Genomic DNA, 27,722 nt, shown 5'->3' on the forward strand with positions numbered 1-27,722 from the left:
TTGTTATATTTCTCAAATATTTTAATAAGCATGTTCCACAAACGTGTCAATTGAAAAACAAAATGTTAATATTTAATTTGAATGCGTCATAAAATTCAAAGATGGCGGAACGTTAGTCCGCGGCGCTGGCGTCCACTATGAAGGAGAACAGTACGGTGGCACGCGGCGGCACCAGGGCATTGTTCACGTCCACCGCCGTGTGGAATGTGTAACTGAAATTAATTAATAATATATATATATATATTTGAGGTGTGACAGCACAACCATGTGACATTGCAATTGAAATCTTGAACAATTTATACGTCTGTGGCAGCTGTGAAGCGTTGAAAAAAATGCACGCACAAAAGTGTAAGAGGTAGTTTGTCATGCACACTAAAGTAATAAACCAGGCATGTTTTCATCAGTTATATAGCAGCAAGAGGCTCTATCTGCATGTATAAATTATTTTTTGAGTATGACGACACAAGCACGTAAGAACAGAATCTATTGTTGACGACGCGTTATGACATGAACAAATGTCACGACACACCTTCATGTTTGTGTGGATCGTTTTTTTGTTCATGTGAGCCAAACTTAAAAAAAAGCGATTGTATGACACGTGCAGTGATTGATAGATTTACAGATGACGGATATAACCTTGTAAAAGCGGAGATAGCCGAAATCCACTACATTTTCAGCAACTATTCGCTTTCAACGTTGATATTATTAAAACATTATCTTTAGATAACAACGTCCGCAGATCGTCCGTCGTCCGTCCGTCGATCATCAGACATGGTCTATGTTTGACAACTGATTGATATCGAATTATTATCATAATTACATAGATCATGGTTTATCACTTACTTGGTGTAGCCGAATGTGCGCGGCGACCAGTAGAATGGCTCCAGCCTGGCGGGCAGGTGCGGGGCGAGCGGGGCGAGACGGGCCCGAGCGGCCTCCGCGCTGGGGTTGTACACGGCCACGTAGCCCTTGTGACCCGCCTGCCATCTGGTGACAACGACAACACATTATTAACTAAATTAAAATATCATGTATATTTTCATAGTAATAATTTGATATGAGATGATTGAGATCGCTGATCGCTATAAAAAGATAAATATGCTATATTGGGCCAAAACCAATAAAAGAAACAACGCTTCAAAGTCCTAATTAAATTTGAATAAACGCTATTTCAAGTGGAATTTACATCAAATAATTCTGTATATTTTCAAATTCTGTACTTTTAAAGTTTTGCTAATGTCTTGGAAACATAGTCTAGATGTAGTATAAAAATAGCAACTTACCAAATAATGTGTAAATCTTCGAAGCCAATTTTAAGTCACTTAAATAAATTTTAAATGTCATTTCTCAAGTGATTCCCTTAATAAAATAGTGTGAAGGCTCTGTGTGGTCAAGAAATATGTTCCATAGCCACGGTACCTGGTGCAGGCAAGTAGGGTCACCGTGGAGTTGTCTCCGTCTTCAGTGTCCCGCACGGCCGTCACGGTGTCGATGACCGTCACGCCGTACATGACGCTGGCATCGTTCCGCAGCGACACGGCCTTCTCCAACCACTTACTCTGCACATAAAATACGTAATCGATACACTAATAACAAATTTTATTTTCCAAACCCATTCAAAAAGTGTCCAACTATATATATGAATATTTATATTATATATAGATCATTTCTTTTATTATTTATTTATACTTTTTAACAGATGCTTCACTCAACTGACATTTTAAAATATCATTTTATTTAATTACAATTAAATATACATATAAATATACTGGTATTGAGTATATATATATATTTGTTTTGACTTGTTATTAATTGTGAATGGAGAACTTTTATTGTGATTTGTAATGTATACATACCCATTACTACAAATAAATGATCTTATCTTATGTTTCGCGTGCATTATGAGCATGTCGGTGACGCGAACCCATAAGACTATCCCCTACCAAAAAGTGCCCTACGCGGCTAAAGAAGTTTTAACTTCAAGAGTTATATCTAATTAATAGTTATTTTCACAATACAAATAGATAGTACAATCAAACATACGTGGACAGTTCCGTTGTCCGCGTCCCGCAGCTGTGCGGTGCTCCAGACGGGTGCGGCCGGCAACAGGAGCGAGAAGGCGGCCAGCTCGTCATCGGTCTTCTCCGCAGACTTCAGCTGCAACAACATTATTCGATCACGTTAAATAGGCAATATGTAACAAAAATTTATGAACGCTGTGCGGCTCGAACCCCGACCTCTCGGCTTCCGTCCGAGCGCTCTTTCCAACTGACCCAACCATTCGAGTGACGCATGATTCGTAAATCTTGGTATGTCATATTTAACTCTCAGGTTGTGGCTCCTGTAATTTAATTTGTATAATTAATTCCAAAAGTGAGGGATATCACTTTAAAAATAGCAAATTGTTTATGTTTAATATGATGATAGGAGGCTCCTTTGCACAGGATTCCGGCTAGATTATAGGTACCACAGCGATCTCTATCTCTGCCGTGAAGCAGTAATGTGCGTAACTTTATTGGGATTCCATTTGAAGGGCGCCGTAGCTAGTGAAATTGCTGGGCAAATGAGACTTAACATCTTTTGTCTAAAGGTGACGAGCGCAAATGTAGAGCCGCTCAGAATTTTTGGGTTTTTTAAGAATCCTGAGCACTGCATTGTAATAATAATAAGGAGGAAGGTAGTTACTTTTCGGGCTAGAATAAGCATTTCGTAAAATTGATGAAATGAACTTCTCATACAGCTGGAGACAATTAGATGAAGTTATCTCTAAACAAGTCATTCTCTCGAGTCCAAAAGCAATGAAAATTTATGCCAGTTGGCATTGGCGACTCGATATTACACTGGCCTTCAAAAGTAAGTATCACACTTTTAAAATTGGGATAACGTTTTAAGTTCACAAAATATACTTTTGAAATAAAAAGGACTCCAAAGAGAATTTAATCTTGTACATAAAAACATTATAGTCGGTAACCTTCTTTTAAGAATTGGCTGAAAAAAAACTTCAAAAACAAAACCATTCCTTTTTCAAAGTGGACGTTTCCGAATTACAATTTTAGCATTCACATTTTTCTTTCTGTTTTAATTTTTTTTCAAGATCGATGGGTCTTGTTTTAAAAATGTATGCTAAAAAGCACATAACATTTATTTATCATGCCTCTTTCGGTTGAAGAATGTGCTAGGATCATGGCTTTTCTCGAACTAGGCATCAGTATGAGTCGCACTGCAAGAATGGTGGGTGTGACGGTACGAACGGTCCAGAAGGTAAAGCGAAGGTACGAAGAGACTGGACACCATCTGAGGAGACCTTGTAATGGCAGACCCAGGTGTACCAGTGCCCGAGAAGATCGTTATATTATTTCTACTGTGTTAAGAAATCGCCACCAAAATGCAGTTGAAGTCCAGCAACAGCTACTTCAGACCCGGAGGGACTACATTAGTGACAGTACAGTGAGAAGAAGACTTGCTGAAGCAAATTTGAAACCCCGAAGACCAGCGAGTGGCCCAAAACTCGAGAGACAGCATCAAGTAGCGAGACTGCGATACGCCCGTTAACACATACAGTGGGATGAAGACGAATGGTCAAGAATTTTGTTTGCAGATGAGTCTCGATTCTTCCTTTACACTTCTGATGGAAGGCGAAGTGTTTACAGGCGACCTGGTGAGCGATACCTTCAAGCCTGCATTTCAGAAAGAGTCCAATACGGTGGAGGCAGTGTACATGTATGGGCTGGCATATCTTCAGAAGGTCGCACAGAGCTAGTAGCCATAGAAAATGGCACCCTCACTGGGCAAAGATATGCTCAAGAGATTCTCAATGAGTATGCAGGACCGTATTTAGCAAATATGGGTGATGGATCGATGCTGATGCATGATAATGCCCGGCCACACACGGCTCATATCGTACAAGAGTATATTCAGGAAGTCGGTATCAGCGTGATGGCTTGGCCATCAAGAAGTCCTGATCTCAACCCGATTGAACACGCCTGGGATGAGCTTGGGAGGCTAGTCAGAAATCGCAGACCACCACCTAACTACCCTCAGGGCACTAAAGCAGGCCCTGGCAGAAGAATGGGAGAATATTCCCCAAAATCGGCTCCGAAACCTAGTGTTCAGTATGCCAAACCGGCTTGAAGCTGTAATCAGAGCTCAAGGAGGCAATACCAGTTATTAAAAATTAAATAACATGTAATACATTTTAGTTGAATTTTTTTACACTTAACAAAAATGTCTATTTTCATTGTTTTATCTTTTTTAAGTTAAAAATGTTACTTATTTATAATTTTAGTTTCTAAGAATTAAAGTCTATAAAATTTGCAACAAAACGTTTTTAATCTAAAATCTCTACCTTCTATAGTTAAGAAAAAAAATTAATTTGAAAAGTGTGATACTTACTTTTGCAGGCCAGTGTAGATAGAGATGATAGACATCATTAGGGATACAAAAATTAATGTCATCAAGGAGATCTAAAAGGAACGAGGAAGATGGGTTTACATGTAAACCAGGATTATATATAGGGAGTATGATTTAGGCCATAGTTTCTCAACCTTATTTTGATCACCACCCACTTTGAGAATATGTTTTTTTCTAGAGTACTTTCGTGTATTTTTTTGCCTTTTTAGACTATATTTTTTAATCTACCCACGCCCCATCTGCGCCATCTCAATACCCCCTAATTTTCTCTGGGTCTTCGACTGCCTCTCCGAAAGTCTCAAACGCCCAACAAGGGGGCGTTATCGCCCACATAACCTATAATTTAGGCGAATGTCCGTGTCATCCTGGAGGCACGAAATATGTTCGAGAAAACAAAATTATCGTTATGTCATTAAAGTATTGGTGGGGTTGCTCCGCGATAATAAGGCCGTGATCTATAGATTGAACTTAGACTAATTTAAAACTTAGCTGAGTATGATAAAACGTGAACTTTACTTTTGCATTAGGTTGTCTGAAAACAACGACTATAAAAACGAAATCAAAGATTAAGCTAAGCTTACACTCAGCTATGTTTTATGTTAAAAAACTTTGAAGTATTAAAATTTAAATTACATGTTTAAAAACAGTTAAATTATTATTTATTTTTAAAACTTGTTTTCAATAATATATTAATCACACAGAAAATACTATTTCAACAATGCATAGTATGTACACATTGAACATTTCACTAAATCCATTCAATTTCACTTATAACATATACACAACACTAATGTTGCACAATAGGTCAGATGTATAGCTACAGATATACTGCTATAAGCATTTCGATGACGCGAACTATATATTTCTATTTTTTTTAACTATTTATTTATCGCGTACGCCAGTCATGAGCATGTCGGTGACGCGAACCCATAAGGTTTTCCCGTATCAAAGTGCCCTACGCGGCTATAGAAGTTTTCACTTCATATATGTTGTTTGGTTACCTGAATGGCGATCCAGCCTAATTTCCTGTATCGGTTGATGGTGGAGGCGGCCGCCACAGCCGCGTCTCCCGCCGCGACAGTGAGCGGCGCGCCGCACGGCGGCCGCAGCGGCAGCGACGCGTTGCGGTTCAGCCACGCCTCTACGTCCACGTCTGCGGTCTCAGCCAGTGTGAACACAGACTCACCTGCAGAACATACCCTTTTATAATAACTAGCTCTGCTCGCTACTTCGTCAGCGTGGACTTAGATCTAGATTTCAACTAGTTTCGTGGACATTATAATATAATCTATTGTATACAATTCTCGTGTCCCAGTGTTTATTACCAAACTCCTCCGAAACCGCTAAACCAATTTGTTTGAAAATTTGTGTGTATACCGGGTAGATCTGCGAATCGGCCAAAATCTATTTTTCATGCCCCTAAATGATAAGGGTAACCCACCCCTCAATTTTTTTTAAATAAAATTTGTTCTTTTTATTTTATTATGATTCAGCATTAAAAAATACATACGACTTCAAATTTTCACCCGAGTACGATCAACACCTATTTTTGTATCGCGATTTTAATATTATTGTATTCCATCCACAGATACACAATACAGTTGCAAGATGGCAATCAAATATGTGCTTTATTATTGTAGTACGATAAATTTTAGGTACGATATATTTGGCAAGTCTGAGAATCGGTCATCATCTATTTTTTATACCCCAAAATTTTTTTATTTTTTTTATTAGTTTTTATGGCGATAGTTGTATCGCCATATTACAGTATAGTTAGCTTCAGCTAGTGTCATTATAATAATAATAAGTTATAATGTCAAATATACATATTATATATTCGCAAATCAAAAAATTCTGTCCAATAAGGTAGTTTTAGTACGAGTATTTACGCTTAATGTGTCTTTCAACTCCTATTAATTTTCATTTTGATCATGTTGAAAATTAAATTAAATAAATGTAACCAAACATTGTACTTTACAATGATTGTAAGTAATAGCACCAATTAACTACATACATTCCATTTTGTTATGTTTTATGTTTTGATATTATATGTGTGTTTGCAAATTTTTAAGACCTGTTGATATGGTGTCACTCTATATTACAACGCACGGCAAACAATTCAAAGGATTCAAATTTTATTTCTTATTTTTACCACTAGAGTACTTATAAAAGGAAAAAAATTCAGAGACCAGATAAAAATTTAAAAAATTGTAGAATTGGTGTCACAAAACATTATGGCTTCATAAGTGACAAAATATTATATAAGTATCTCACATTGACCAGCGCAATACCACTATAAGTTTTAGATATTCCTGAGCTGAACTGCATTGCATATCACGTACCTTCGCGTAATATAAAATAATTGTAAAAAATGTTTGTGTGGTAAAGGTTACTATAAAATAAATGACTTTCGTAATGATACCACAGGTTGGGAATGGACCGATCGCCCTCAAGCTATTAAATAATAAGGTTTATTGTACGATATTACAATAAATGTAACCATAATTTTTAAGAAAAAAAAAGAAGCCCCTTGAGTTTCTTTCGCTCGTTGTTCTCAGGTTTGAGGCATATTCTTTCTAATGGGTGGTAGTTTTCGACTTTCAATATGTGTTATCATAATTATCCTATTTTGAATAAGTATATTTGAATTTGAAATCAGGCAAACGTCGGACCCATTTTGACATATGTTACTATAACAACACTGACATCTACTATATAACACTGGACTGGCGGTTGTCAAAGTGCTTTTGTGCCTGTTTGATATTAGCCATTTTGGCGCTGTTGGCCATGAAGCGAGAGTTTGCAATACTAAAGCTATTGAAGACAACCTCAGTAAACATTGACACATGGTGGGAAACTATTTTGCAAAAAAAAATTGTGTTTTATTAAGTTGAATCTTGAAGTATAAATAACAAGGAAAACAAAATTTATTCAGATTGACAGATACTTCAGAGTATTGTACGTTTCTTCGCAGCCATTTGTATCATACGTCAGAATTAGTTCTCTGGACGGTCGCGAGTGGCGCTTCAAATAAGCACAAAAAAATTTGCTGTCAAACATATGGAACATGATAACCGCCGCCAACATTCTCTTGCAACACCAGAGGAATCACAGGAGCGTTGCCGGCCTTTTAGGAAGGTGTCATTGTACCAGCCCGTCCAGAGGTATATATTCAGGTGAGTGTACACCATCGTCCAGATGGCAGCAGTTCGTGTGCTCACCGAGAGAGGGCGGCGTGGCGGCCAGGTCCGTGAGGTGTGCCCAGTGCGCCAGCAGCTCCCGCAGCGCGAGTCCGTCCGTCACGAGCCGGTCCGACCACAGCGGCACCTCGCCGGGGCTCTCGGACACGCGGGGCTGCTCCTTGCCCAGCTGACTGTTGATGGCCATGTGGCGGGTCTTGTTTAGTCTGGGGACAATTTATAATGTCACTTGTTGTTGACTTTCTCGACGGATTAGCTCCTTTGCACAGGATGCCCACTAGATTGTGAGTATCACAACGGAACCCTTTTGTGCCGTGAAGTAGTAATGTGTAAGAATTATTGTGTTTCGGTCTGAAGGCCGCTTTAGTTAGTAAAATTACTGGGCAAATGAGACTTAACATCTTATGTCCCAAGGTGATAAGCGCAATAGTAGTGTTGCAAATAATTATTACTTTTTACACTGTATCGTAATGGGCAGGGCGTATCAATTACCATCAGCTGAAAGTCCCGCTCATCTCATCCCTTTTTGTCAATAAAAAAAACTGTAGTGTGTGGTTAGATTGTAACAGAGACTGGTGCCTCAGCTCTCCTGTAAGGGTTACCGGAAATGGTCAATGTAAGCATCCTCAGATACAACAGAAATCACTAAGTTTATAGATTCATATGAGTAGCAAGGTGCAAAACAAACCTGATGCCATCAGCGCCAGCCTTCATCCACCGTGTGATGACATCATCAAAGTGTTTCACCACATCTTGGTTGGAGAAGTTAAGATCAGGTAGGTCGGCTCCAAATTGGTGCAGATAGAACTCCTTGCGTTTGTCGCTCCAAGTCCAGGCCGGGTGGTTGGGAGTTGGCACCTGTTCATCAAAAAAATAAGCTCTTAAACGAGTATTCAATTATAGGCACTATTGGTTATTATATATATATATGTATTAGCTGACCCGACGACGTTGTTCTGTACATAATAAATAAAAAACTGTTTTTTATGAATTTGTCAATAATATTTCATAACATAAAGAATTATTTCGTAAAATCCCTGTTGTTGTTATGAAATTGTTTCACAGCAGAACTGTCAAACTATGCAACGATAAATTATCGCACAGAAAATATGTTCATACAAAACAAATATTAAAAATAAAAATAATTATGGGTCCCAAATCAAAATAAAAACTATCCTATCTCTCAAGTTGGACTAAACTGCACTCCAAGAAGTAATCCCCATTAAAATCCATTCATTAGTTTTGGAGTCTAGTTAGTTTGGCTAAGTAGGATGGAAATGGCGTCTGCTGTTTCTGTTTCTAATATCGGCTGGATTCTTTTGTGTTGCATTAAGATGTGGGTTTTCTCTGCATCTTCCACCGAATTTATTATGGGGAATACTTAAGAGTTGTTCAGGTTGATACCAGCAGCCGAATTCCACCACCGTACACTACGAAATTACGACAACGAATTACAAGTGCTCCTTTTAGAGGAGGAGACTTTCCCTTAGAGTCTCCTTTGCACAGGATGCCGGCTAGATTATGGGTACCGCAACGGCGCCTATTTCTGCCGTGAAGCAGTATTGTGTTTCGGTCTGAGGGGCGACGTAGCTAGAGAAATTACTGGGCAAATGAGACTTAACATCTTATCTCTCAAGGTGACGAGCGCAAGTGTAGTGCCGCTCAAAGGTTTTCGGATTTTCAAGAATCCTGAGCGGCATTGCATTATAATGAGCAGGGAATATCAATTACCATTAACTGAACGTCCTGCTCGTTCCTTACTGTCATAAAAGAAAAAAAAAACGAAATGCGAAATTCTATCAGCATCATGTTCTTGCCTCCAACAGCCACTTTGTGCAATCAATTACCGCCTGCAGTTTTCCCGAACCGATACGACTTAGGGATGTTCTAGCTTAAGCCCAACTTATAGGCTGGCAACCCATTTTTGACCCCTGGTGGTGCAAATGTCCATAGGCAGTAGCCTCACCACTTTCTATCATGTTGAGCCTCTTCCCTCCCCTTTGCCCCCTAAAATACAAAAAAAAAGTAAACTTCTATACTAATACTCTTCAGTTCTTGCTATTCATTCAATAAATAGGAATAATCTGGCTAAAGGTACAATGAAAATTATAATATTGAGACAGGTGTGATTGTGTGTTTGTCTATATAAACCTACCCATTTTTGAGGCAAATCAGGTAATTCTGAATTCTGGTCTTCATCAAGGTCTTTTCCCGGAGCCCACAAGAAGTAGTTGCTGAATGGTTCAGAGCGGTTCTCACTCAACTGGAACCATTGGTGTGATGTGGACACAAAGTTGGCAGTAAGATCCACAATCACTCTGCAAACATACAAAAATATTGAAACAACCACCAGAAATAGTACCTATGAAGTATCTAGTATTTTCATAATATTATTTTATATATAAAGCCTATCCCTACTAATATTATAATTGTGAAAGTTTGTTACGCTTTCACGACTAACCACTGAACCGATTTTCATGAAATTTAGTACAGAGATAGACAAGAGCTTGGAAATAATAAATAATGAAACCCTTGGCGGGGTTGAAATAGGGTGTGGAAATTTTGTATGAAAGTTCGTCAATATCGAAGATAACACCATGAAAATTTGTATTTAAGTACTTAAGAAATAAATAAATATTTCTCTAGCATTTTTAAAATTTAGACATGTGTGGGAATGATAATTCTATAGTTGGTTGCTTATTAAAATGTTTTAACCACAGCAGTTTGTCGTGTATTATTTGCAAAGTGATTATATAAAAAAAATAAAAAAATCGGCCCAAAGTAACTAATTCACGCGCACGAAGTCACAGGTAAAAGCTAGTATAATATAAAACGTTGTTTAAATCAGCTAATAATTAAATTCCGGGGAACCGACGCGATCCACCAAGGCTCGCTCTATATGTTGTTCCTACATTTACTAAATAATAAAAGTTGTTTATGTAATTGTGTTCGTATTTATAATAACTTACCGAGTTTTTAATTCTAGATTATTTAAGAATAAGCTATATAATTAATAATAGGCTTAATACTTATAATTTCTAAAGTCTTAAGGAATTTATGAACAAAAAATTCTAATCATAGTTGTACTAAGTTAAATATTGGCATGCTAGGTATAGTGCTAGCAAAATATGCAAGTACATCATAGAATTATAACATTGTATTCCATAACACATAATTTGTGTTTAATAATCTACAGCGTCACAATTTCTATAACAAATTTATGATAATATGTAGAAGAAGATGAGACGTTCACTGAAGTGAAAAACTCGCTAATAAGTAGGGAAAATCAATATTAATTTCTTTGATTCTCTAAAGTGTAGATTCGTAGTGCTTATTAGTAACAGTAATATAATAATAATATTGACACACTTCTCACACAAATCATCTTGCCCCAAGTTAACCATCTATAGCCTGTGTTATGGGTTACAAGACAATTATATATTTAATAAAATATACTTACTTAAACATACATAAATACAAATAAACATCCATGACTCGGAAACAAACATCCATACTCATCATATAAATGCTTGCACCTACCGGGATTCGAACCCGCATATATATAGTGCATATTACACTAGTAATTTGAAAACAAAATTTATGAACTATGCGGGACTCGAACCCTCTCGCGTTCCGTGCGAGTGCTCCTCCAACTAAGCCAACCGTTCGAGTGACGTATCGTTGATAAATAATGAATGTCTTGTTCAACTCTCAGGTTGTTCATGATGACGTCGCCGGTCGGATCGTTCATAAATGTTGTTTTTAGTACTAAATCCCAGAAGTGAGGGTTATCACTTTAAAAAAAATAACAAACTGTTTAGATTTTATTTTTACACATAACATATAAATATATTTTTATTAAATAGACATCGAAGGTATTTTAATTACTCGCCTTACCAACTGTACTAAAATTAAAATCTGTCTCAGACATGAAAATACCAAGTGCAAGAAACTCAGCACGCCTCTCTTTAATCAAATTGTTGTGGTGTTGCTAACTAACATTACGGCCAGTCAATGTCAGTTTAACATAATATTTGAACAGGCTAATTAATGTGAAAATGTAAGTCTTCCAAGTCAAGTCTTCCAGTCCAAGATGACAACCTAGTTTGAATTAATAAATCCATGGTTAGATAAGGCTAATACTTAAGAGTTTTTTATGACAATAAGGGACGAGACGAGCAGGAAGTTCAGCTGATGGTAATTGATACGCAGTGCTGCTCAGGATTCTTAAAAAACACAAAAGATCTGAACGGCACTACAATTGTGCTCGTCACCTTGAGACAGGATGTTAAGTCTCATTTGCCCAGTAATTACACTAGCTACGGCCCTTCAGACCAAAATACAATACTGTTTCACTTCTGCTTTCATCATCCTGTGTAAGGAAGACTGATAAAAAAGACTATAATTATGTTGTAGGTGGCGCTGCTAATCATTTGAGGAATGTTTCTTATTATTTTTGACGCAAAGTTTATTTAAAAAAAAATCACCCCTGAAGGCTGAATATTTTCTTACTTTACGCCAAGCTTCTTGGCCTTGCCAACGAAATCCTTGAATGCCTGAAGACAGCTAGAGTTATCCTCGAGCACTTCGTACGAATCCTTGCAGGGGACCACGAAGGCTCCGGCGACATGGGCGCTCTGCATTAATGGTAGGTCAGCTTCGACGGCCTGAAGGTCTTCAGATGACAGATCCACTAGGGGCCCCTTCTCGAACCTTCAAATGATAAATATTAAATGTTGTCTCTATATCTTTATGGCAGAACAAAACCAGAGTTCCCTTGATGGTACCTGACACGCCCTGCTCATAATTTGGATCTTGAAATACGCAACATTTTGAACGGCAATAAGTAGTACACAAGTCACTTTGCAAAATTAAATGTGAAGCCGGTTTTTTTTACTTATTTTTCAAGTGTCCGCTAAGATTTTTACTTAACAAAACATTGTATATGCTCGTTTTCGTTATAATGTTTCATTTCGAGATCTCGCGTCATACTGACAACGCCGTATTACTTACTGGGGCTATAAGACTCAGTAAGTGGCTAGAGGCGTAAAGGCCATTCATATTACTACCGTAAGTCTAGGTAGTGTAGCCGTAGTGTAAATAGTACGGCCCTTGGCTAGTGGCTGCGTGATACTTCTGCTAGGGATTGCTATCGATTGCATAAAAAGATGTTCTATGCACCAATTGCTAATTCGCCATCTTGGACGCTATTTTGCTTCGTGCCTTACGATATAATAGGGCAGCAGCTGCGAGTTAACAGCCAAGAGTTATACCATACACCGTGCTTGCTCAAAGCATGAAAACAAGCAAGATATTGTCATACAGCCACTCGATAACTTGGACACTATTACTGAGAACCCAGCGCCGAAGATTTATTTTTTTTATGGAAAAGGAGGACAAACGAGCGTACCGGGTCACATGGTGTTAAGTGATTACCCCCGCCCACATTCTCTTGCAACACCAGAGGAATCACAGGAGTGTTGCCTTGAAGAAAGGTGTACGCGCTTTTTTTGAAGGTACCCATGTCATATGGTCCCGGAAACACCACATAAGGAAGTTCATTCCACGTTACGTGGAAAAAAAGCTCCTTGAAAACCAGACTGTGGAGGACAGCCACACATTCAGATGTTGGGAACATTTTCGTACTTGGCATTTTAACTTTGTAGATGGGTTCAGAGAACAAAACACCTCGGCCATAGGGGTTCTTAGTGGATTTTTTTTATTTAAGAGGGGGCAAACGGGCAAGAGGGAGAGGTGTGGCAACCGCCCATGGACATCCGCAACATCAGGTGTCAAGAGATGCGTTGCCGGCCTTTAAGGTGGGAGTATACTCTTTTCTTGAAGGTCCCTAAGTCGTATGTATCGGTTCGGTTAAACCGCAGCCGGTAATTGATTCCACAAAGTTGGTTGGTCGAACAGCTTCAACACTCACCAGGTACGCGGGGGTGGCGCCGCACACTTGGGAACCAGCACGATGATGGTCACCGCGCCGACCAACATGCCGACCCACAGAGCCCAGAACAGCACGAACATGAACCAGCGCAGGCGCACCCAGAACGGGTCGTCTGCGTACTTCATCAGCTCCTCCTTAGTGAGACCGACGAATTGCTGCACAAGGAGATTACATTAATAAGTGGATGACAGAAAAGATCCAGAGTCAGACACAGTGGATAGGTAGAGCATGTATTGTTTTATGATAAGGGACGAGACGAGCAGAAAGTTTAGCTGATGGTAATTGATACGCCCTGCCCATTACAATGAAGTGCCGCTCAGGATTCTTGAAAAACACAAAAATTCTGAGCGGCAGTACAATTGCTCTTGTCATCTTTAGACATTAGATGTTAAGTCTCATTTGTCCAGTAATTTCACTAGCTAGGGCGCCCTTTAGAAGAAAACACAATAATGCTTACACATTACTGCCTCACGGCAGAGAAAGGCGCCTTTGTGGCACCCATAATCTAGCCGTCATTAAGTGTTGACGCGACTGGACACGGAAAGAACTAGGGGATCGTCGTGTCATATATAGGACAGGAATAACTGCTTACCTCTCTAAGAGACCGACGTGATTTTATGTATGATACAGACAGATTAAGGCAAACTGAAAATAAATTTTCTCTATAAGGATTCTTAATATTTTTGAGGGAGGGAAAATCAAATTTGGGGGATTACTTACTCTCTTGTTAGCGTCCAGTTCAATCTTGGCGTCTCCGTTCCGGTGATCACCCACCACATACTTGGCATCAGCCATGTCCACCCGCGTGGTTATTTTCGACTCGTCTTCCTTCTGGAGCAGTTTCTCCTCGGCCTCGTCGTTCGGGAGCTTCTCCTTGGACTTGTGGATGCTCGTCTTTGATTTGCGGAAGTCTAGCGAAAAATGAAATAAATTTAGGAAAAAAATTGTATTTTGTACTTTTCTTCGTTAAGTTTAATCCACCTGAGATTCCTCTGGTGTTGTAAATGAACATGGGCGGTGTGACACCGCAGTGGTTAGCGGTGTCCGTAAGCTTCCAAACTAGACACCATACAAAGGCCATTTTAGGCTATCGCTCTACCAAATTTCATTAAAATCGGTTCAATAGCTTCGGCGTAAAAGCGTAACAAACTTACATTCACATTTATAATATTTTTTTTTTATTAGTAAGGATGTAGTACGTTACTATCTCATGTAGCGTTCTATCAGTGAAACAATTTAAAAATCAATTAAACATTATCTCGTTTACCCATTACAATCAAATAAACTAAAGAAATAAATATTTTCTCCTACTAATAGTAATGCCGATGGCCGCTGATCGTAATCGATTCTTTGAAGTACTTGTTTATGCGTTCCTATATAACTGTAATAACTGGAACGAAATGTATGGAAAAGAGGCATTCTGTTGGCTGTTAAGATAAATTAATCAATTACTGAGAAGGGATATAAAAGCTGCTCGTATCGACTATCATTCAACGCTATTTACTTTATACATGCTTATGTATTTTTTTAATTTTAAATGGTGGTTATTTTGTAATTTGACTTTCACAACATTACTGCTTCACTTCACCCACCAATTATCTAGTCTTAGTTATCATCTTATTCTCACAGTAAAAGTATCTGCACGTTCGATTTAAAAACTACCCACATTCGATGAATCGTATCAAAACTACGACGCGCAGATGTTCATCTGTTTCTAATTCTGTCACGTAATTAGCTCCGCGGATCACGTACCTCGGCTTGTCGTTGACTCTGTATTGGCGTCTTATAATAATCATGACGACTGTGTCACGGCTTGGCTTCGTGTGCTTGTATTAAAGAGCTTTCGGCTGTACCCCGCTAGTGATAGTTTAAAACGTGTAGAGTTAACGGGTGAGGAAAGGGTTGCCCTACTATATAATATAGTAGTAGTATTTTTAATATCTTATTTTATAACAATGACACTACAATATTGTATATTTGATTTAAAAAAAAACTCATAAAAATGCTGGGAGAGTTTCTTGCGCCGCTTCTTCTCTCTCAGGGCGCCATTTGTTTCCAAAAAGAATTCAAAAGGAATCAATTCTGAGAAAATAAATGCCTTTTATGCCTTTTAAGGTGTTAAATACAGAATTATTTTAAAAATATTATATAGTAGGCGAAACTACTATATTTTATCGGCATACAGAGCGCATATTTTCTGGTTTCCGAGTTAATGGTGGTCTGTAGCTTAAAATAAAATACCTAGATAGTAACAAACAGCTTATAAATGAAAATTGATCAATAGAAGCTCGAAAGCAGTAAATAATATTAATAGAAATCTTTAAATTTATTTTTAATTAATTCAGACTCCAATTTTTTTTTTTGGGTACTGAATCCAAATATACTATACGAGTTGAAGGTCACGACATAGTCAACATAGTTAATTTTATCCATGAAAAAGTAGGAACTATTTAGGTAACTATGTATGTACATAGAGTTTGAACAGAACCAAGACGCGAGCTACACTTACACACGTCCTCTTAAGCAATCTATATATATATATATAAGAGACTAGCTGACCCGACAGACGTTCTGCTCATAATAAAAAAAACTCTTGCGGATGGAATTTCGTAAAATCCGTTCTTAGTTGACCTCTACTCGGTGAAAAGAATATTCCCACCAAATTTCAAGTCTTTAGCTCTAATGGTTCCAGAGATATCGTGATGAGTGACTATATACGTGGTAATCTATATATACATATATATAAGATATACAAACCATAAGGCGTCTACGTCTTTCTACGACGTCAACGTCTGTCGGGTCCGCTAGTATAATGTATAAAGACTAACAAAAAACTTTTTTGTCTGCTCTTGTTCTACGTACAAAGAACGAAACACAACTATTAAACCTACTTAGTATTACTTATAGGTAAATATAATGAATGGTCATAATAATAATAACCACTTTAAAATAGATTACTTTTCAGCGTCTTTAGGAAGTTTAAAGAATTTAGGAACGCAATTAGCAATGACTTGACAAATATGACAAATATGTTTTGATTTTATTTGTTACTCTCAGTTTTTAATTTATCGGTCGTGCGAGCACGTGAGTCCCTACTGAATAGCCACGCTGGCGTTCGCGTTAAGAATGTCGCATCACAGGACTCTAAAAGACCATTTAGTATTAATCAGAGAGGTGGAAGTATAAATATAACATTTCATCGGAAACAAACTGCTATTTTTTTAAATAAAATATATGACGAACATATTTCACTATGAGATTCATAATTTATTCATATTGCCGTCATTTTACAAACCATTGCTGCGAAAGTATATCAATCTTTATAGCGTTGCAAGCGTACGAAGCAATGAAATGCTATACTCATTACATAATAATATACATAGACGACAAAATTAGCACTAATAATATTTGTATAACCTATTTATTTCGATTTCTATGGGTTAACCCAAGAGCAATGAGACACGAAGCTTCATGCGAAAAGAAAGGAAAACCTGGAAGACGTGAAAACTCGGTACAATCTTAATATATTGTAATATAATATATTATATAAAATGCTAATGTTAGTACGTATGTCTACGGTTTTCTCTATCATCCGCAACTTCGATCAAATTCCCGATGGGGTGGCAAATACCCCTCGGTCCCCTGGTGTGCATAAGGTAGTTTGGTCGGGATGGGTGGAAGTTGGTGTGGGCAAAAATGTGAAATTATATACATCTGTCCTTCTCTAATTTATGTAAACTTCTGAAAATGTCGGGAATGATCTAGAAAGTTCCAGAATGTGTGCAACTGATGTAATCAATCTAGAAAGTTCTAAGACTTTCTGGAATGATCTAGAAAGTTCCAAAATGTGTACAATTGATGAAATTGTCGGTCTAGAATATTCTAAAAATTTCTGAAATGATCTGGGATGCGTGTAACTGGTCATAATAATTAAACATGCGATGTAATTTAACCCGAGCAACGCCGGGTTTCACTGCTGGTATCTGCGTAAAAAAGTACGGTTGAAAATATCTTGACTTGGGCTGACATCTATAGGGGCTAGGGGCTAGTTCATGAAATAAATAAATAGAAAAAATTAATTTCAATTAATTTATCTTTTAATTAACTAGATTACTATGTTTTTTTTCCCGCTCATCCCAAGTTTGAGGATTTTCGCTTTGGTGCGGTAACTATACTAACAAATATTTTTCATTAAAAAGATGAGTGTAATATTCATAGGCATATTAAAATATAAATTTTAAATATAATATTACCTATATGTACACATATGATTAATAGATTCCCAAATATAATTTGATATTGCATCATCCAAATAAGTAGATTTTCTTGTATTTTCTTCCCCATTATTTCAATTAATAATTTGTACTTTCATTTCTTATTTTGTTATAATTGTACCGATAGTATTAGTTCTATTTTTCAAAAGTAATTAGGGAGTACTTTTGTAATTTTATGTTCACTAATTGTATCATTAAGATTAAGAAAATTTAATTGTATATGATTTGTTGTGTTTTAATTAATAAATAAATCGTAGTGTCCAGATTGAGTATATCACATTATCCCTGACGTTGCAACAATAAATTACTATTAGTTTAGATAGCCGCAATAAATAAACGAATCGACGGGAAGTTAGAGGTAACATTTAGGTAAGAAAGTAGAAAGGCACTTACTGCAGATCCCTGCACGAAGGGTCGTGTACCAACGCGTGCGTCGCGGGCAACGATGTAAAGACAACTGGGAGAGTTACGACTTACGAGCCTGCACTTCTGCAGCGATTCTAGTGGTCATCGCTCTCCGGAGAAATGTGACACAAAAACCGAACGTGATACCGCCAGGTTCCGTACTGCCAAGTTCTAACAAACACTTCGCACAATGAGTAATATGACGCTATGTATCACTATTTGAAGCAATCAAGATTGAACGTGCAATAAATGGTATTGCCCTACAAATACTGTTATTGTTAGCAATTATTAATGATCTCTATCTGTAACACTTAAACATAAACAAAATTGAAATGTTACAAACATGTACGGCCTTACAAATATACTTGGTATAAAGTAATACCAGGGAATAAACCAAGAATATGCAAATTGTTTACTAATCCTACTAATATCTCTTTCTTGGCGTGCGTCCGTGCAGAATGAGATGTCGCTATGCCAACTTAATGGCCGACATGCTTGCCCTGCATGTTTCAGTATGACAACTCTCTCTGTTATTCCTACTCAAAGATTTTATCGAGATAAAACCTTTAGTTGCGAATGCAACGGGCAACTTCTAGTACAAAATATTTTGCTTATGATTGATTGGTTTACTCAGACGTATAACGTTTCCCGCGTATATTTGCAAGGCTCCTGGACATTCGGAAACTTTCAGAATTTTCGTATCGACATTGATATAGTCAACATTTTACATATTCTCAGGTATAAATATATACCAAGTTTATTTGTAAGGCAAGTATTCAATATTATACAAAACTATTTGAAATTGGGAGACAAAACTGCTGGGAATACTAACACTGATAACTAGTTTCAAATATTCGCTCTCTGCAGCGGATCTCCAAACTCAGAAACGAGTAATTATTTTTCCAGGAATCATTGCGGTACGTAAGTATGCTGCTGCGCGAGCTAAACAATTTTGGACAAAAAGGAACTGCACAAAAGTTGCCCGTCAGGTTACAATGATATGGCAGGAATGCCGACTGCTGTGAAATGTTTATAAAATTAACGAAAAAAACAACGACTTATTAGGTTCTTCCTATTGTCCACAGCTGAATATCTAAGTGATTAGACACTGATCATCAGACAGCCTGGGACTAGATTACGATTATTATTTATTTATGGTATGTTTGTTTAAGTAAGTATATTGTATTAAATATATCATTGTCTTGTAACCTATAACACAGGCTATATATGTTTAACTTGGGGCAAGATAATTTGTGTAAAAAGTGTGTCAATATTATTAGTATGGTGTATGTGGATGATGCAGCTACTGTACTCAATAACTTTTGTATTAATTTACATTTACCTTTTTGACTTACTCGTGTAAGACATTGACTATTTGACGTTTGAGTGTGACTGTTGCATCATTTTACATTTTACATATTTTATTGTAATTTGAAATGATTTGTAAATCGATGTACTTAAATGTAAATCTTGATATAAAAGAGTGGCAATGAGTTTCTTGCTACCTCTTCTCATTAGCTCTTTCTCATTCTCATTCTCAACCCTTTACGAAGTATATTTTTTTTTGACATTCATAAGTGTCATTTCCGTGACCTACGTGAATAAACTGATTTTGATTATTTTATAGCAAGAACAATATTATTATATATAAAAAGAGCGCAAAAAAAAGAATGTTGGGAGAGTTTCTTGCGCCGCTTCTTCTCTCTCAGAGCGCCATTTTGTTTCTAGTATATTTAGAAATGACATAAAAAGAATTCTAACCGAATCAATTTTTAGAAAATTAATGCCTTTTATGCCTTTTGATAGGTTTCATATATTTATAGGATAAATATGATTACTTCGCTTCATTATATCTCGCAACACGGTTTCGCACTTCCGAGATAGGTATAAGCGGACCGCCATTTTGATTTTCTTGTTCAATGAAGTTGTAGCACTAATTATTGTCACGGTTGTTTTTTCGGCATTTTCACGATCAATGTTCCAGCCTATTCTAAGATCTCCGAAAGGTTGCAATGAGGAATAAAGTCAGAATTTAGTGCCATGGCTGAAATACCAACTGCTGTGAAATGTTTATAAAAATAACGAAAAAGACACAACTTTTAGATTCTTCCTATTGTTAGGTTTCATAACTCTACAGAATAAATATGACGACGTCGTTTCATTCTATCTCGCAACACGGTTTTTCAATTGCGAGATAGACTGTAAAAGCTGTGAAAACGTTGAAAAAAATTGAGTTTAGAATTAACCTCTATTTTGAGCAATTCACGCACACCCACACAAAGTGTCATAGAAATCGCGAGCGTTATACGTAGCTTGTCAAGCACACTTAACTAATATTCCTGGCCTGTTTTTATCGTTTACCAGTGGGAGGCTCCTTTGCACAGGGAGCCGGCTAGATTATGGGTACCACAACGGCGCCTATTTCTGCCGTGAAGCAGTAATGTGTAAACATTACTGTGTTTCGGTCTGAAAGGCACCATAGCTAGTGAAATTACTGGGCAAATGGGACTTAACATCTTATGTCTCAAGGTGAAGAGCGCAATTGTAGTGCCGCTCAGGGTTTTTGGATTTTTCAAGAATCCTGAGAGGCACTGCATTGTAATGGGTAGTGCGTTTCAATAACCATCAGCTGAACGTCCTGCTCGTCTCATCCCTTATTTTCATAAAAAAAGAGGACCGCCATTTTGATTTTCTTGTTCAAAGTAATCATGAAGTTGTAGCACTAATTATCTGGATTGTCCTTTGGGCATTTTCACGATCAATAATCCAGCCTAATCTAAGCACTCCGAAAAGTTGCAACGTGGAATAAAGTCAGGTTTTAGTGCCATGGCGGAAATACCAACGGCTGTGAATTGTTTATAAAATTAACGATAAAGAAACAACAATTAGATTCGTTCTGATTGTTAGGTTTCAATTATTTATAGAATATGATGACATTGTTTTATTCTAACATGGGAGTTTCCCATTACTATCAAACCCGTATACCAGAAAGTGTCTCAGATCAGGAATCTCTAGAGACCTGTTTAGAGATATGAGTATGCCTTATTCCGGAATGTGAAAGGGGATATGATTGATGTTGATTGGGGGGGGGGCTTTTCACGTCTCTGACACGCTTCAAACTCATCAGTAATCAGCCCGTTTTCAATTACTTTAACTCAACCAACGGGGTCGCGTTACACAATATATTTTCTCAAAATATTAAGAATAATTATTATGAGTCTTGGCGTCACTCGTGTACTTTGGAAGATTTTTTACTTCATCTCATTGCGAAAAAAGTATTATTACCTTTAAAAGTATTTTATTTCAATTTATAGTATACAGATTATGATATATCACACACAGACATATATATAATATCAAAAGTGGTATAATTCAACCGTTACTTAAATGTTTATCACTACTACCGATGCCTAAAGCTGCACATATATATTTTTTATGACAATAAGAGACGAGACGAGCTGGACGTTCAGCTAATGATAATTGATACGCCCTTTCCATTACAATGCAGTGCCGCTCAAGGTTCTTAAAACTACAATTGCGCTCGTCACGCTCAGACATAAGATGTTAAATCTCATTTGCCCAGTAATCTCATTAGCTACGGCTATAGCTATAATTCAGTATATTTTTTACGAGGTCTTAGTGCTTGAACTGAAAAAGCCTCATCTTCAAAGTAAAACAAGGATTCCTATAAATAAAAAAATAAATATATAGCACTTATTAACAAATAAGTTTTGCAATCAAAGTACAATAAATATTATTTGCTTTATTTGAGAACCACTTGTTTCAATCATAATCACACAACAATTATCATTATTTATCATTTGAGATGTTTGAGACACTGAACAATATTTACACAGAGTTGTTACAACATATTGATGGAAATTAAGTGTCATAAGCACTGATAGGTCACTTCAAAACTTAAAGCGTCTTTACAGTAAAACTATAACTGTTACAATATACAATGTCGTAATTTGATAAGTAATTTATAAAAAAATATATAAATATTAAAACTATATGAATTATATAATATCAGATCATTTATGCCTATGTCTAGATAGACTGTGGCAGATGTGAAAACGTCAAAAAAATTTAGGTTGACAGTTATCCTCTATTTTGAGCAATGCATGCACACTAACACAAAGTTACATACAAATTGCGAGTGTAAAATATTTGTCATGCAGACTAAAGTATTCAACCTAGCCTATTTTCATTGGTTGTCTTGCAGCAAGAGGCTCTATCTAGACATAAATTATCTAATATCTTTAAACAAGCAATTCTTCTATATGTATATTCTAGTTGTATGTCAACAAGAGTTTAATAACAGAGCAAAGGCATAGGCACAAACTATTAAAGAACATTGTCAAAGTCAACTTCTTCCTGACCTACCCAGATACTAGATTATATCAGTTCGTTGGATTTAATTCTCATGGTTTATGACAGCTAATGTTGTTAAGCTTGTGTTGAGAAAAATTAAAATCTTATTTTTTTAAATCGTCCTTTTTTATGATTTACTGAATGTGTTTGTACTAGGTTGTTCAGAAAAACTAATGAGTTATTTATTATTATTATTAGTTATTTTTGTAGCTTATATGTGTTTTAATTACTTCTCTGTCAGTTTTCTTACCAAGATACAGTAAAAATGTTTAAAAGAGACATTATTCCACCAACTGAAAAATATACCAAGTTTTTATTGCCCTTTCTCTGAAGAATTCCATTTCTTTCGATGTTTAGTAGAAAAGATACACTTCTAATGAAAACATACACTGGGATGGTTTGTATCTGAGATAAATTAATTTCTTAATATTAATAATAATAATATTAATATAATTAAATTAATGAAAAATTCAAAGATATTATTATTATGCCTTTTATGTGATGAAATAATAACTGAAACATACCATCATAAATAGGGTTAAGGTTATTATGAAACTGGGCGCGCAATGCCCTAGCCAATGTTCTAGGAGCTCTAGATAGTGTCAGAGGGAAAAATGAACCATTGATAAAATTATTGTCATTTCATGAACTTGCTACTAAACTACATAACATTTTTCTAAGGTATTATATTAATATTACCCAGCCATTATATTGATATACCAAAACTTCGTTTGCAACAAGAAGATAGTAGACCACACACCAAACCATTCACTGGGACAATACCTTTTACAGTAAATGTGCAATTTACATTTATTTCTTTACTTGTGAAAGTCATACAGTATTTGTTGTTTAGAGTATTTTTGTTTCATCAGTTTACTTGGATTAAAACAATTTGTAAAATGATAAAGCTGTAAATACAAAGGCAATGTGTTTCTTGCCACTTCTTCTTATTTAAGCTCTACCTTTTTCGGATATGGTTGTAAATGGTAAATTGTAGTGTTGTGTCATTCTTAACTTTTATTGTCATTTTTAACCGACCTCAAAAAAGGAGGTTCTCAATTCCTTGGTATGTTTTTTTTTTGTTTGTTACCTCTTAACTTTTGACTGGGTGAACCGATTTAGATAATTCTTTTTTTATTTGAAAGCTGGTGCTTCCCAAGTGGTCCCATTGTAATTTGGCCCAGATCTGACAGTGAATCCAGAATCCAGAAACAGAGAATCCATGAGAAAACCATAAGTCTTAAATTTTGCTATACATATGTATTGCTATAGCAAAGTGGATGATAAATTTTCGAATAACTCAATATCGCACCAACCGATTTCGATGATTCTTTTTTTATTGAAAAGGATATACTTCAAAGATAGTTTGGTGAGAGTTAGGTTAGGTTCTGACAAAGTAACGGAATACTGTCTGTAATCAAATTGCAGTAAGTACTTACGTTCATTGCTGCATTGAAAAATTTAGTATATTTACACATATTTAGACAAATTGTTAGATAGTGTACTTCAAATTCACTAATAATCATAAAATAAAAAAAAATTAACAAAAAAGTCGTGTCATCCAAGATAGGTTTGTTACTTCATACATAGTTATAGGTGAGATGTGCTCGAGTCGTCAGGAGGCGAGAGCGGTACGCGGCGCGCGGAAGAACACCGATTCCAAAAATAACTAAACTAGAATTAGATTAATTAATTAGATTGTATAAAATACGTCACTTTTTTTATACTTTTTAGTGCACATTATATCTATTCATTTGGAATAGTGTTTTTGAAGGCGGTTGTTTTTTGTTAAATTTTTTTGAGCTTAATGAATTAAGTTACTACTTTAAATGTAATTAGGGGACATTACATATATAAAGGTTAAATTCAAACTGGAAGCTGCTGCAGTATACAACAATTCAAAGAAAAATGTGCAAAATAAAAATTTTCAACAACCATCTACTAATCTGATAGTATCTTTAGGATGCGACTGTTAAGACCTGTTATTTAATACTACTGACATATCAGAAAACATAGATAGATATCCTGGAGTAAGTTTATTTGATGAAGATCAAGGATAGTGATATTATTCATATTAAATTAAGCTGTTTTTTTTTCCTATAGGATCCCAAAATTCAAATACCATATTATATTCACTCTTATAATGGTAAAAAAAACAGTTGCATAATAACTTGTAAGAAATTGTTTTTTTTTTTAAGTAAATAAGGGACGAGACAAGCAGGATGTACAGCTGATGGTAATGGATACACCCTGCCTATTACAATGCAGTGCCGTTGTGGTACCCATAATCTAGCCAGCATCCTGTGCAAAGGAGCCTCCCACTGGTCTTAAAAACCTATTACTGATGTCCTAATTTTAAAAATTAATAAAATTTGGAGTTGTTATATATACATATAATTATAAAATACAACATATTATTTTATCACAAAACTGATTTAATATTATACAGTATGCTGTGTTTATTGATTTTGATGAATTTTTCCGAGAAACTCTTGAAACAGTCTATTTCTTTCCTTCTGTATACTATTTGATTCTTCAACAATATGTATTAACTTATCTAATTTATCTTCAACAGCTTTCTGTCTTTCTTTCATCTCAAGTGCAACTTTTCTGAATTCTGCATTCCTCTTTCTCAGCAATCTTCTATTAACTTCATCATTTTTTCCATTGGTGGTTTCCTCAAGGTCATGTTCTGTATCAGTTCTTGATGTAGATTCAATATTTAATAATTCCTTTGTCATTTGCTCACTTACTCGTAACTTTTCTTGTATATGTGGCTGGTACTCCCCATCTATGTTGTATATTTCCTCAAACATATCGAAGTAAGGCCATTTGAAGGCACAAATACCTGATCTACTTTTCTTTCGTAAGAGCCTCATATATGTTTGCTTCAAATTTCTAAACTTTTTATCACAACTATCGGGACTTTTACCAATAGCACTGGCAATATCAACCCATACATTTTTCTTCTTTATTTTAGGATTCCTGAACTTTTCTATATTTTGAAGGTATAGAGTTAGCATTGCGACAGTGCTATCATGGTCCCAGTGATCCTCCGGATCGTCTGGAGTATCTATAACATCTGATGCATTCATCACAACAAAAATATCTCCTACTTATTTCTATTACCAAATTCAAATGGGTCTCAGATCTACAATATAATATATTGATATTCCTGTCCTCTTTGTAAACCAAATTGGGCCAATTTTCTTACAATGATGCCATTGGCTCTTCAACTCATTAATATAATAAGAACTTCCTCTAATCAAAATTTGCTTCTTCAAACATTATTCTATTATACTCATACTCATAAAATTATCAAAATGGTCACTGTTAAATTTTTTTATACATAATTCTTTAGTTTTAAATTGTTTTGTAAAATAAATACCAACTTGCATCACCATACAGCGACAAAATGGCGCTGTGTGTGGCGGTGTTCGTCCAATGAAAGCGCTTTATAACCCGACCGAATTGAAAAGTGAGCTGTCGCTGAAATTCTGTATGTCAGCCTAGTGATTTATTTCAAAGTATTATTATTTTGGTATTTTATGAGATAAAAAAAATGAGGAAATAATGATAATTACGGTAAGATTTACTATTTCGCGATTATTAGGTAAGCATTTTAACATGGCAAGGTAAAATGTTCATCCGCAAGTGACAGCACAATCCATTTGACTGATGTAATATTTCGTCAATCCATTTGACTGATGTAATATTTCGTCAAGTATCAGCTGATCAGAATAGAAAAGTTAAGTTTAGTTATAAGTTATCGTACAATTTAATTGATATAATTAAAAATTAAAATAATTAGTTCAACCATTTGAACCCCGTGGTTACAATTTCATAACCAGAACAAATTGCAAAGGGTTCAACAATCGTACAAAATAAAGAATAAAATATCACAATATAAATTACGCACCTCCATCTGAATCTGGTATAGGTTTATATGAAGAAACATGATCATCTTCTTTCAACTGCCCACCATCTATGGATAGATGATTCTTTCGAGTCTCCGACATCTTGATTTACCCGTACCACTGTACTTATTTGCTTTACAATATTGAGATAAAAGTAAATCTGTTACAAAGGAAAAATAAAATTTACACTTATCATTTGTGTTAATAAGAGTCGAATGAAAATCAAGAAGGCGCGGAACAGAGAAGCGCCGCCCCACCCTACTTATATTGTCAATATTTTTTTTTTCTTCTTCTTTTGGCAATAGCGTTTACTTTTTGCCAATAACGTAAATTAAAAGATTGGGAAACTAAGTTAAAAAAGGATACGGAACACGGGAAAGGATCAGATAAGTAGAAAGAGGATTGAAACGGATATTAAAAATTTCATAAATATACATATATACTTGCTACTTACACAACATTACAAATATTTAAACTTTGATATGATTCTGAAGAATGAAAGATGACAATATTTTATAAAATTTACATGGATACATAATTAGAGAGGATATACAGGTAGGAAAAGGAACATTAAGAGATATTAGATCATTCAGGAATGAGGAGCGGTCGTATAGAGAACATGAAAAGAAAATGTGATCTAGATCACATTTATCGGATTCACATTCACACATGTCAGTAGATACAATGCTTAATCTGTTAAGATGAACAGGAGTGCAAACATGACCCAAACGCATTCTTATGATAGAAGAACATACTAACTTATTGCATTTGGCACGGAAAAACCATGGTTTAAATGAAATAAGTGGCTGAAGGTTAAAATATTTCCTGCCTTTTGATTGACCAGTTTCAATCCAAAGTCTATTCCAACAATCCTGAAGGTGAACTATAGGAAGAGCACCTAGATCCTGGCAAAAAACTTTATAAGGGAAAATGTCGCCATCGACCACGGCTTCATTAGCTAGTTGGTCTGCTTTTATATTACCAGGAATGTCGCTATGGCTGGGGATCCATACAAACAACACAGAAAGACCAAAGTGATTGCATTTATTTAATAGATTTCTTAATTCTATGACAACAGAAGAAATGTTTTTTGATTTAAATGGGAACCTATTGAGAGACTGTAAGGCACTTTTTGAATCAGAGAAAATTATTGTTTTTGGAAGTTTAAATAGAATAATATATTCAATAG

The 27,722-nt window shown here is 35.9% G+C and overlaps 1 protein-coding gene across 2 annotated transcripts; it reads right to left on the reverse strand.

The window, feature by feature from the left end:
* LOC126966141 (neutral and basic amino acid transport protein rBAT) lies at nt 1-26,795 on the reverse strand. Of its 2 annotated transcripts, none has more exons than XM_050810080.1 (12): nt 26,536-26,795; nt 14,284-14,474; nt 13,543-13,718; nt 12,123-12,323; nt 9,766-9,928; nt 8,299-8,468; nt 7,632-7,816; nt 5,412-5,596; nt 2,044-2,157; nt 1,420-1,559; nt 844-987; nt 1-212 (listed from the first exon to the last, which is right to left on the reverse strand). In XM_050810080.1, exons 1-12 carry the CDS (start codon nt 26,633-26,635, stop codon nt 113-115), a joined length of 1,869 nt encoding a protein of 622 aa, XP_050666037.1. In that variant the 5' UTR covers nt 26,636-26,795; the 3' UTR covers nt 1-112. The 2 variants fall into 2 exon arrangements, with proteins under 2 accessions (XP_050666037.1, XP_050666038.1); XM_050810081.1 differs by lacking the exon at nt 26,536-26,795 and adding an exon at nt 18,231-18,386.
* Between the last annotated feature and the right edge of the window lie 927 nt (nt 26,796-27,722).

This window comes from Leptidea sinapis, chromosome 9 (genome assembly GCF_905404315.1).
Source record: "Leptidea sinapis chromosome 9, ilLepSina1.1, whole genome shotgun sequence".
In the NCBI taxonomy this organism is placed as follows: domain Eukaryota; kingdom Metazoa; phylum Arthropoda; class Insecta; order Lepidoptera; family Pieridae; genus Leptidea; species Leptidea sinapis.